Here is an 11,977-nt window from a genome sequence, read left to right as displayed (position 1 = left end):
TTCTTCTACGGAATCGCTGAAAGAGCACATTGATTTTTAATGACGTTGAGCTATTAGTTGTAATATTTAGCAAGTTCCAGACTTCAAACCCTAAAACACAAACTTGCAAATAACACACAGTGATAGCAACAATTCAGGTAAAGCTCCACAGAACATCTTACCTGGTAGCATGAGTGCAGTTAGTAAAGCGGAGTTAGCAGGAGTAAGTCCTGACGACAGAGGGGTCAAGTCTTTGAGGTGGCGGGGGTCCAGCTATGGCACCACGGGAACAGAGGGGAGAGAACATGCAATGAAAGAGCTAGCAAGCAGGACTACGCAGCCTTTATGACTGAAAAGACCAGGCTAGCAAGGCACCTAAGTTAGCTACGTGGCTAAAGATGAGGTAGTTAGCATTCAAATTAGGTGCATTAGCAAACTAGCAACTAGCTAAATCAGGCTGAAGTTGGCCTGTTGCTATAATTTTTTATTTTCAATCATTAAAAAGAGCTGATCCTGCTTTTAATCGACGAACTGTCTCTAATGTGCAAGAAAAGCTTTCTTCTAAATTTTGGAGGAGCATTGCTGTGAGGATTTGATTGCAGCGTTAATGAGGTTGGGATGTTGGATGATCCCCACCCCAACTCATCATCCCTAACTCCCCCAAACTCCATCCCTAACTTCACTGTTCCACGGCTCCTCAATGCTGGGGGGCTTTATACCCCTCTAGCCCACGCCTGGCATTAGGCAGCATGGTGCTAATCTTCCTACAGGGACTACACAGGCTCTGTGTCAGCAATGGATGCAACTCAAAGTAGCTAAATGCATTCATTAGAAGGGGTGTCCAGAAATATTTGGACATAAAGTGTCGCTCACTAACCTCTGCTTAACTAGCAGCTTCTCAATAGTGGCGGAAAAACTACAGGAACGGTTAGATTTTAGTCAAGGTCAGCTGCAGAAGGTTGCAATCTCGGCACCGTATCAACAGCAAAGCAATAACTTAAGCCATTCCCAAACTGCTCAGAGCACATCCGCATGTCACGACATTCACTGTTAACAGGATAGCACTGGTGCACAAAACCACACTGCAGCAAGCCAATGAAAAAGCTGAGCTCATTCCATCCCCAGAATCGTTCTCTACCTTCGGGCTGCAGCTGCTTCTTGGGCACAACAGCCATGGAGGACGGAATGGACATGGCGGTGAGCCGGAATCCAGCAGGTAGAGTCTCGATGGAGCCAGGCATCATGCCCAGCCCCTGGCCCTCCCGTGGCCTGAAGCGCTTCCTCCATGACGGGGATCTCCGGAAGGACTTGTCGTCGCTCTGTTGGGAGAGTTTTGCAGATGAGTGCAGGTACAGGATGGACTGCCATGCAACTACATAACTACTGATTCTTAACCCTTTAAAGCCAATCTGTCCATTATGCTAGTTCATGACCTTGGTCACAATTTACAAGCAATTTAAAAATTGATATTAACCAATAATTTCACAGCATGTTTCCTCCCAACTCCTGCCACCCCATCCACCATTATAAGAAGAAAACACCATCCGGTCAAGCTTTTCATACTGTCCTCCTCTTAAGAAGGAGGCTGTACTACCAGGAGTCCCCCTTCTCCAGAGCAGGTTCCAGAGGTGCTGCAGGAGGTGTGTGGTATCCCCAACTGACTACAACTCTGGAAATGGTGACTTTACTCCATCCGATCAAATCCCATAGGATGTATTTCTATCTGGAGTGTCCGATTCACATTGATTACTACTGATAAGTCTAGTAATGCTAGCCTAGACATGTGAAATGAGGGCTCCACCAAGTGCTTCATGATAAAGCGTAGAACACAGTAACTGTGGTGCATGACATGTTGGCAAAGTTTCCTGAGCTGTGGTTCCCAAAATGTAGCCAATGAGATTGGGCTGTGTCACAAAAGTGACCCGATCCAATCCAGTGCTTTAGGAGTGGGGCTAACCCAGGCAACCCAGGTATCGGCTTTTTAAGCTTTTTAAGTTTAAAATCCGTCAGATGTTCGTCTATTTTCTGCCGTTTTTCCACCCAGTTTGGTTGTAAGATATCTTATTGTGCAACACCAGAGATATTTTACTCCATTTTCTCCATTTGGGAAGATCTAACGCTCCTCTCAACCCGTCTCTACTCCTGAATTCTGCCTGGTTAGAACCCAAACCATGGTGGAAATGCTCTGTTCTACCAGCGGGAGAACCAGGCTCCTGTCTCTGGTTCTAAACCAGCTCTGAATGGCGCATCAGAACCGAGATCATGAGGCTAGCGCACACTTGCCTTTATTATATGTTATATATCATATAGAGTTATTACACATCAGTCGTCCACAAACAGCTCAGAGTGTGTACCACTACACAAGCACACATTCTGCTGTGCGTTGTAGGGCTGTGTTAAGATCGGATCAGACTGCATTACACAATTAAGGCTCTTGGAACAGATCGGGGTGCGAAAAATCTTGAATTCTGTGGTGTTAAGGTGACTGTGCAGCATTTATCCATTATTTACAAGTAGTCCTGACCAGAGGGAGGACGGTCCCCCATCAGTCTTGGTTTCTATCAAGGTTTTTTCCTCCAGCTTTTAGGAAGTTTTTCCTGCCATTGTGTTCAATGTCTTGCTCACTCTGGGTTTACATGTTTTATGTGTTGTTGCTCTTTTTTACTATTTCTAGAATTTAATTTGATTTGATTTGATTTGATTTGATTTGATTTGATTTCATTAACTAACCCCACAATTACACTGGTACTTAAGTCATTAATAAGGGACTTTATTGTCTGTGACATTCGTTTGTTGTAGACCTTTATTATTAAATTATCATGTGCATGAATTAAGTTACTAATAGTGTATACTATACTAATAATAAATATACATATAATAAATATATATATATATACTAATACATATACTAAGAATAAATTGAGGCTCCTTTTAGTCAGAGTGCACTCAGGAGAACCCCCTTATTTGTTGAAATGGGACACTCTTAAGCTTATTATAATTTTTTAAATTATTATTATTATTATTATGAGATAATTTTGTATATATTTAGAATTTATAATTAGAGCAGCTAATGCTTTTGTGAAGCACTCATGGTGCTTCACAAAAAAAAAAAAATATCTGTGAGATGACTGAGCTACACCTGAGCCAGCAGCAGAACAGCCCTAAATCTCTTACATGGCTATATTCTTAATATCTGAGGGGGAACAGGACTGTCAAACAGGACTGTGGAAACCACTTCTGTAAATCAATCCAGGCTGGTCCTGAAGTCTAATGGTGCTCACACACACATACATACCTCCTCCAGACGCCGGTCAGTGCCCAGGGCCAGGAGGTTATTGAACTCTCGTTCCAGGATCTGCCTGGCCTGAGAAATTAATAAAAAATACAAGACATTAGAAAGACGTTTGACCTGATCATTGATATGTGCTAGAACTGGTCTTCTTTTAACACTCCTGTACATACCATAGTGAACTGAGAGAGGTTTTAATTACAGATTAAAGAATAGAAGAGAATAAAATAATTTATTGAGTTTACTTTCATTTAAATGTACAATTGTAGCATTTAGCATTGTGCTACTGCATTCGGCTTCCTTTTGGGAACCTCCTGACTGCCCTTTACCTGGGTGTTCTGCATGGGGATCTGCAGGATGAGGGCCAGGCTGCTGAAGTCGAAGGTTTCGTCCAGAGCGACGAGGGCTCCGTGCACGCCGCTCTCCAGCAGGTTATTGCTGTACTCCTTCAGCCCGATGGTCTGCACCCAGTGCATCACGTGGTCGTTGGTCCACACCAGAGTGTCTGTGGAAGGGTAGAAGTGCAGTTGGTCAAGTACTGCCCTCAGTGGATGCTGACTGAACTGCACATTCTTGCTGAAGAGGTCAGCGGGGTCAGTTATTTAGACTGGATTAATCTAGTTTATTGGACGTGGATCCTCAACCTAAGGCCCAGGCTTCATATCTGCTCAAAAAAGGAACCCACAGGCCTGTTATTATAATTTTGTCCATGTGTGTACATAAAATAAATAACACTGGAATAAAAATATGGATATAAAAGGTCACCTAATTGTCCCCTCTCTCCCCTCATCACTCTTAAAGTGTCTGTAAGCTGGTGTGGTGGAGCTGAGGACCTCAGTGCTTTCCTTTGAGCATTTTGGCTGTTCCACAATACTGCATCAGCGGTCCTTAATCTCTTGAGAAGTGTGAGAAGCATTGCTAGTGCTAGGTGGAGTTCATTGGCTAGGTGGTTCATTGGCAAAACCAAAAAGGTAAAAAATCATCAAACAATTTTATAAGGAAAATAATTATGTAAATTGACCAAGAGCACCCAAACATTAGCATTAGACTGTATATTGGCCTGTTTGAACAGTGCTGCAGCTGGTCAGGCGAATGAGTTCATATTCAGGCCCAGTAAGTGTGCCAACAACACATGCATATAGTCCTCTTGATGTTTTAGCACAGCTGGCCCGGCAGACTTAAAGAACAAAGCCTGGAAGCACGTGTGTGTCTGAGGTTCCGTATAGGATCTAAGTGTGTGTGCGTGTGGTATATGTTGTTGGTGAGGGACATGAAAGGCTGCGGCAGCTGTGTCAAGTTCATGTGTCACACTCAAGTTCAGTAGGGCGCCCCAGCCTGTAAATGGATTTGACACTACAATTCTCAGCTGTTGACCTTCCAGCCTTCCACTCGCAGTTACCACTCCAGAGCCACTAGATGACGCTGTTTCCCAAGAGAATTCAGCAGCCTTCACCTACTGCAACAGACTGTGATCAGATCAGACATACGGGGCGTGTGCAAAAGAACCCGAAACGCCACATGAAATCAGGCCATTTTATCAGAAACACCTGTAATATATATGACCAGATATTACTTGGGAGTTATACGCTGTACATATAGACCTATACGCGCTATATGGACAAAAGTATTGGGACATCTGCTCACATCAGGGTGAAAAAGAGTATTAAAAAAGCTGCTTTTGTTGTGTAGAAAAGAAGGCTTTCTACACCCTGTCTCGTCTAAAACTCCCCAAGTCCCCCCAAAAGTACTGGATGAAGCAGCACCACGGTCATTCCAGAGAACACAGTTCTTCCACTGGGTTTATACCCCTGTAGCCCAAGCCTGGAATTAGGCAGCATGGAGCCAATAGGTTCATGATGTTGATCTGCTCCAGAGAGGCCTATTCTATTGGCAGTACTTTTATGTGTTTATAGAGTGATAATAGATTGTTTATTTCTAGTGTTTATTTATAGAATGTTTATTTTATAGTGTTTATTTATATAGTGTTTATTTCTAGAGTGTTTATTTCTAGTGTTTATTTATAGAGTGTTTATTTTATAGAGTGTTTATTTATAGAATGTTTATTTTACAGTGTTTATTTATAGAGTGTTTATTTTATAATGTTTATTTATAGTGTTTATTTTATAGAGTGTTTATTTATAGAATGTTTATTTTATAGTGTTTATTTATAGAGTGTTTATTTTATAGTGTTTATTTTATAGTGTTTATTTATAGAGTGTTTATTTATGGAGTGTTTATTTTATAGAGTGTTTATTTATAGAGTGTTTATTTAAGGAGTGTTTATTTGTAGTGTTTATTTTATAGAGTGTTTATGTATAGAATGTTTATTTTGTAGTGTTTATTTACAGAGTGTTTATTTAAGGAGTGTTTATTTTATAGTGTTTATTTATAGAGTGTTTATTTAAGGAGTGTTTATTTTTATAGTGTTTATTTGTAGTGTTTATTTTATAGAGTGTTTCTTTTATAGAATGTTTATTTTTACAGCGTTTATTCTTACATAAAATGGTTGCAACTGTAACAACTGCAATTTCCTTCCTGGGATCAATAAAGTATTTCTGATTCTGATATTTTTTCAGCCGAGTTTAATCGATTAATCGATTAATCATGACAGCACTAATCATGTGAGATGTGTGACTGATGATGGTTGCACTGTACAGCCCCCCTGTTTTCCACAGTGTTACCTTTGATGTCATTCTGGCACTCCTCTCTCCTTCTGTCCAGCTCCTTCCGGTCATAGTTGAGCCTCTTCAAGCACATGATGCCGTACTGTAAACTGGCTCTGTATGGATTTTAGGATTTGAATTAAAACCATGATCCACATTCACTGATCAGAAAACAGCATAACAGACCAGACCAGCCGCCTCGTCTCAAACCTGCCTGTGAAAGCTGTCCACCATTTTCAGGTGTGTGCGCAGGTCCTTCTTGGTGAGGTGGTCCAGCATGCGGGCGTCCACCAGGCACTCCATGAAGTAGCTGCGATACTGGGGCAGGCCCAGACTAGGCAGCCATTCGTTCCCTATCCACTCGTGGTTCATATCTCCGTACGCCAGCGTCTGAGGGCAACACAGGATTACAGTCTAGGTTTTATCTCTGAGGTCTTGGTTTAGGACCTCAGCTCATCCTTATTGTCTCAGTACACTCCTTCAGCACCTCTACAACAAAGGCCACATTTCTGAGTGGAGTTGAAGGCATCTATCCCTGCTTCCAAGTAAAAGGGGAGCAATATGTGCACCAAACATACTGGAGAGAGAGAGGCCTGGAGCTGGAAAAGTACAGTTTCTATTTAAAATGATATTTTGTTTGCATAAGTTTGTTGCAAAATCATGTTAATTTATCATCCTGAAATTCATACTTACAAAATTCAACACCTAATTAATATTACATATGATTTTCAATCATATACACTATTCAAAATAATAAAGGTGCTACTAAGGGTTCTTTCAACAATATTATAGAACAGTGGTCTCCAGCCACTCTCTCTCTTTTGGAGAGCCCCTTTCAGTTCCCAAAGAACCATATTAAAAGAAATGTATGAGTTTGAAGAACCTTCTCACCCTCAGCAGCACGGTTCTTTAGGGAATCAAAAGTGGTTCTTCAATGGCAGAGCTCAAAGAATCCTTTGTACCTGCTTTATTTTTAAAAGTGTTTCAGAATCTTAAAAAAAACTAAGACGTTATTTCAAATTGATCAGATCAAAATCTAAATCTCTAGAAATTTCAACAACATAATCAGTCCAAAACATCTGGAAACAGGCTTTTCTAACATAATCAGTCAAAATCTCTAGAAATAAACACATTTTCAACGTAATCAGTTAAAATTCTTCAGAAATAGGCAAACTTTAAAAAAAGAAATCAATAAGAATTTCTAGAAACAGGTAAAATTTCAACATAAGCAGTAAAAATCTCTAAAAATAGACACATTTTCAACGTATTAAAAATCTCTAGAAATACACAACTTTCAACATATTTAGTCCAAATGTTTAGGCAAACTTTCGAAATAATCTGTGAATTCTCTAGAAATAGGTAAAATTAGCACATAATTAATCAAAATCTCTAAAAATAGACAAGCTTTCAACAAAATCTGCCTGATGTTTGAGAAGACTATTATAATATTCAAGAGTCTAAATCTCTAGACATAGAAAAATTCTCAACATATTTAGTCAAAATCTATAGAAATAGACAAGATTCCAACATAATTAATCAAAATCTCTAAAAATAGGCAAATTTTCAACATAATCTGTCTGATGTTTGAGAATACAATTATGACATTCAAGAATCTCTTGAAATAGACATTTTTGCAGAATAATCATTCAACATAAAAGTCAAAATAAGATTATTTGGACATTGTCAGCAAAGATCTTGAGAAAGACAGATACTTTGTGACATAATAATTCATAATTTTGCATAATAACTCTGAGCAGAGACTGTTTGTCCTGTACCAGCCAGAACCTGGTCCTCAGCAAATCTACTGCCAGAAATGAGCTTCTAACTACATTTGCTCTGTTTCTCAGCAGAAAGTGAAGCACATTCAGTCATCGTCTTCTGAAGTGACAGTCCTGTTTTATTGGACGTTGGTAAATTTGCATAAACTTTTTAATTCAAATTAAATTTTTTTATTAAATAAAATGTGATATATATATTTTTCCTCCTCCCTCTAACTAAAGTAAGTTTGCACATGTTCCACTTGCTCCATTGCTCAGGCACCTATAGCTAATGGGTGTCAGCTAATTGCGCTCGTTATGCCTGTGCAATTTTAGCAGTTGTTTGATTGGCTCTGTTGCTTCTTCTTAAATATCTTCTTAAATTTCTGCAAAATTTGAAACACCACTGTGTTCATATGCTCTCATAGCCTTTATGCTCTAGCGTTCCTTCTGTTCACTATGAACACTATATATTATATATATATATGTGTGTGTGTGTGTACATCCGTATTATATATAATGTATTTCTTTCTGCTATTCCCTGCAGATCCAGGAGGCAAGTCTGAGTAAATGACCATGGACATGGGGTTGCACTGCGAGGCTTTCTCTTAGTTAATGATCTGTTGTGGCAGTCAGGAGGAGACACTCTCTCTCTCTCTCTCTCGCTCTCTCTCTATCTCTCACCTGCGCCCAGCTCCCCTCCTCGTTCTCCTATCCGTCAAATCCCAGTGTGACAGCGTGTTAATGCACCAACAGAGACAGAGTCAGTCCAGAGCATTTGCAAGCAGAGAGCAGATAGCTGAGTACAATACCGCCGGTCACAAGCAGGACAGGAGCTGTACAATGCCAGGGATTTAGCAGATTAGCCACATGAACAGGCATGACAGTTAGCAGCACAGGCAGGTCCTAAAGCTCACCGCTGGAGAAGGCTGATAAAAGCTGATGTTCAGTTTATCGCAGCGGTCAGATCACAACTTAAACTCTTACAGTGTTTAAAACAGTGTGTGTGACGCTACCCAGTGAGGGGGTCTGTTGGCTATGTAGCAGAACTGGACAGTGAACATTCTCCTGCAAGCGTGTTGAAGCACATGCTGAGCGTCAGGCTCCCAGTGCCAGGAGCACTGTGTAATGGGGGAGCCTTAGCCAGAGGATGGCAACATTTGTGGAAAGTTGAGATTCTGCAGAAGTGAAAGTTCAGGATGTCAGATGTTTAGTTATGAAATATTATTAGTTTCTTTACTAAACGGTGCTAAATGAGGCTGCAGTGAAATAAAATGAAAAGAATGACATATATTAATGTAGAAATTGTGAATTACAGCATCATTCCAAAGCCTATTGGCATACTTTCAAGCAATTCATGCAGAAATATATTAATTTAACTTTTTTATTTAACATTTAATTTCTTATTAATCAGGCAGAGCATTGAGAAGAAATTCTTATTTACAATGGAGGCCTGGCAAGTGCTGAAAAACACTTGTAGGGAAAAGGGGAAAAAGGAAGAAAAGGGAAGAAAAATAGAGAAGAGGATAGATAGATAATAAAAAATGTAAAAAAATATATATTTAAAATATATATATATAATTTTAAAATATGCATAATTCTAAAATTAAAAATGTGTACAATTATCACTGAAAATATACCCAAGACCTTAAAAGCATTGACAGAAATTAAAATGTCCAGTTTTAGTGTTTCTTATAATTTGTTCCAGTTTTTAGCAGCAGAAAGATTTAAGGATGAGCAGCCGAGGGCAGGATGTAAAGAGATGACTTTGGGTTATTTGTCACAGTTTAAGGTTGAAATAACTCACATAATTCTTAAGTTTCGGGTTGAAGTAACTCACATATTTCTTAAGTTTGCAAGCAATACTACAAAATATCTCAACTTTCTGCAAATCATTTAGAAAAGTGGCCACAAGAATGAATTTTAAAAGATTCCAATCTGTCATTAAAAGGCACATCCTCTAGTTAATGAACCTAGTGTGGGCATATATATATATAATTGAGAGAAACGCCCCTTTATATATATATATATTTTTTTTTTTTTTGCTGGTCATTTTACAAGCACTAAACGTTAAGTCCAGCAACTAGCAATTACACAGAGAGCACTTCACAGCTACATGTCCATCCAGAGAAGGGCTAGTTTCCAGATCCATATTAAGTCTAAGATGATCTTCCAGTTTACTGACCTCCGGCCATTAATATGTCGATGTCATTTTTTCTTCATGTGGAAATTACGTTCACACATTCAACTGCAGTCAAATCAATGAATCACTTCCCAGCTGAGCGACTCACTCGAAGCCAAAGCTTAACCTCGGCCTGGAAACCCAGCCTGACAGCACAATCACAGACATGCAGGGTGCAGGTGCAGGGGTTATGGGGGTCGGGGGTGGAGTGGGGTGATAAACGTGGGGTGTGTGTGGGGGGGGTGGCGTGACCACGGAACCGTGGCATATGCTCGTCTCTGCAGGGGCAGGGGTGCCACCCAGATGGACTAACCGCTTTGGTGGAGGCTGCCATGTTCTCCATCTCCTCGTGAGTCACCCACACATTTCCGGAGGACTGCGCAGAGAGGGAGAGCACACACACACACACACACACACACACACACACACAAACACATATGCATAGATCAATGGTCACCCACAGTGAGAAGGAGTGTGAACCCGGTTATTATTGCGTAACAGTTCAGTGCAGCATCTCCATCCATTCCCTATATATGATTCAGTGGTCAGGTGAATCCCTACAGTAGTGTGTAATTTCTATACTGTCATGCAGAAATCTTGTATCTCCATTTTTGCACATTTTCACTTTCAACATAATCTCTGAATCTGGCAGTCCATGTTTTCTAGATGTTTATCTGATGCTTATCTGATTTTCTGATGTTTATATAAAACATAGGTGACTTTATTTGGGGTGGAAAAATGGCCAGTCCACTTTACCACCCTGTTATTTGATCCTACAATAAAATAAGCTGTTTTGATCTTTTATGGCTTTCATAAGAATACACTGACAGGCTCTGCTCTGATTGGCTGGTTTACACCAAGACACCACCCCAGCTAATATGCAATATGGGTGGAACGCGGGTTAATACATGTGTTGCTACTGGGACCCAGTTGGGCTTCCCAAATGAGCCCCATCTTTACATCCCAGCCTAATCCCATCCCACCCTGATCTCACCCAGGTCCAATCTAGGCAGCTTGTGTACAACCCAGATAAGGGCTATGTTTACCCCCTCCTGGTTCTATTTCTGAGTATATATGGGGCCAGCATGGAACCCATGGCCAAACTTTCTAGTTCCCATTTGGGCAATTGGGTTATTATTGTTCCTGCCAGTGGGAATCTTACTGGATAATGATGATCCCCTGCTGGCTAGACCAGTGTTTGTTAACCCTGGTTGTGGAGACACCCCACCCTGCTCATTTATTGCATTATTTTCTCCCAACCTCACACCTAATTACACTAATCAGTCAATTAACAAGTTCTTTCAGTGGCAGTTGCAGTGGCAGGGAAGCCACTAAAGAGTGCAGGGCAGGGTGGCTCTAGGACTAGGGTTGATAAACACTGGGCTAGCCGAATGCCATCCTCTGGAATGCTGCTAGGTTCATGGGTTAGTGCTAGAGGCTAAAAGGGTTAGCTGTATTGCTCACATCCAGACTCAGAGGTCCAGCAGTTTTTTATTGTTTGGCAACTTTATGGGTAGTTTAAGTTAATTAATTAATAATTACTATTAATAATGATAACTTTGATATTTAGGGGTTTTAAAAAATATAGTTTCCCAAACCAATGTCATAAAATGCTATAGTGGAGGAAGTGGAGAGGATAAGTGCTGAGAGCTGGCTTGTTGATTTAGGCCGAGGACTAGAATCATTAATTAGCCGTTAGTGTAAATAAGCAGACTGACTTCCGACTGCCTCGGTTACTACAGTACTCTATGGTGTCCAGTGGGATTAGGGTGAACGGCTCTGGCCGCTGTGTTTGCTGATTCAGGCCTGAGGGGGCGGGGCTCTTACAGTGCGCGAGGTGAGGGGTGCAGAGGGACTGGTCAGCGACACCATCTCCTGGATGGCGAGCCGGAGCTTGAGCCGATGCAGCGGGTTGCTGATGCCGATCTCTCTCTGGATCTCCGTGTCGGACAGGGCGGACATGATGGCGCCGCTCTTCACGTTGGCGCGGCACGCCGCCACATACCACGCCGGCATGCCCACCCACAGCTGCAGGACGTCAGAGAGGGGGCATGTCAGAGATAATCTTTGTCAACGGAATTATCATCGGCATCATCATCATCATCAT

The 11,977-nt window shown here is 40.9% G+C and overlaps 1 protein-coding gene across 8 annotated transcripts in view; it reads right to left on the bottom strand.

The window, feature by feature from the left end:
- Positions 1 to 11,977, bottom strand: part of ppfia4 (PTPRF interacting protein alpha 4) — a 149,521-nt gene that overhangs the window by 6,333 nt on the left and 131,211 nt on the right. For 5 of the 8 annotated variants that reach the window (XM_072666538.1, XM_072666542.1, XM_072666541.1 and 2 more), the window contains exons 21-29: positions 11,698 to 11,898; positions 10,184 to 10,246; positions 8,373 to 8,399; positions 6,146 to 6,321; positions 5,950 to 6,047; positions 3,598 to 3,773; positions 3,275 to 3,343; positions 1,118 to 1,298; positions 162 to 252 (exon numbers count right to left, since the gene is read on the bottom strand). In XM_072666538.1, coding sequence (XP_072522639.1) covers positions 194 to 252; positions 1,118 to 1,298; positions 3,275 to 3,343; positions 3,598 to 3,773; positions 5,950 to 6,047; positions 6,146 to 6,321; positions 8,373 to 8,399; positions 10,184 to 10,246; positions 11,698 to 11,898 — 1,050 coding nt within the window. In that variant the 3' untranslated portion in view covers positions 162 to 193. The remainder of the gene's footprint in view (positions 1 to 161; positions 253 to 1,117; positions 1,299 to 3,274; positions 3,344 to 3,597; positions 3,774 to 5,949; positions 6,048 to 6,145; positions 6,322 to 8,372; positions 8,400 to 10,183; positions 10,247 to 11,697; positions 11,899 to 11,977) is intronic. The other 3 variants (XM_072666539.1, XM_072666544.1, XM_072666545.1) reach the window with 1 other exon arrangement.

This window comes from Salminus brasiliensis, chromosome 21 (assembly GCF_030463535.1).
Source record: "Salminus brasiliensis chromosome 21, fSalBra1.hap2, whole genome shotgun sequence".
NCBI lineage: Eukaryota > Metazoa > Chordata > Actinopteri > Characiformes > Bryconidae > Salminus > Salminus brasiliensis.
The sequence above is the reverse complement of the archived record's forward strand: the minus strand, read 5'-3'. Positions and strand labels throughout refer to the sequence as shown.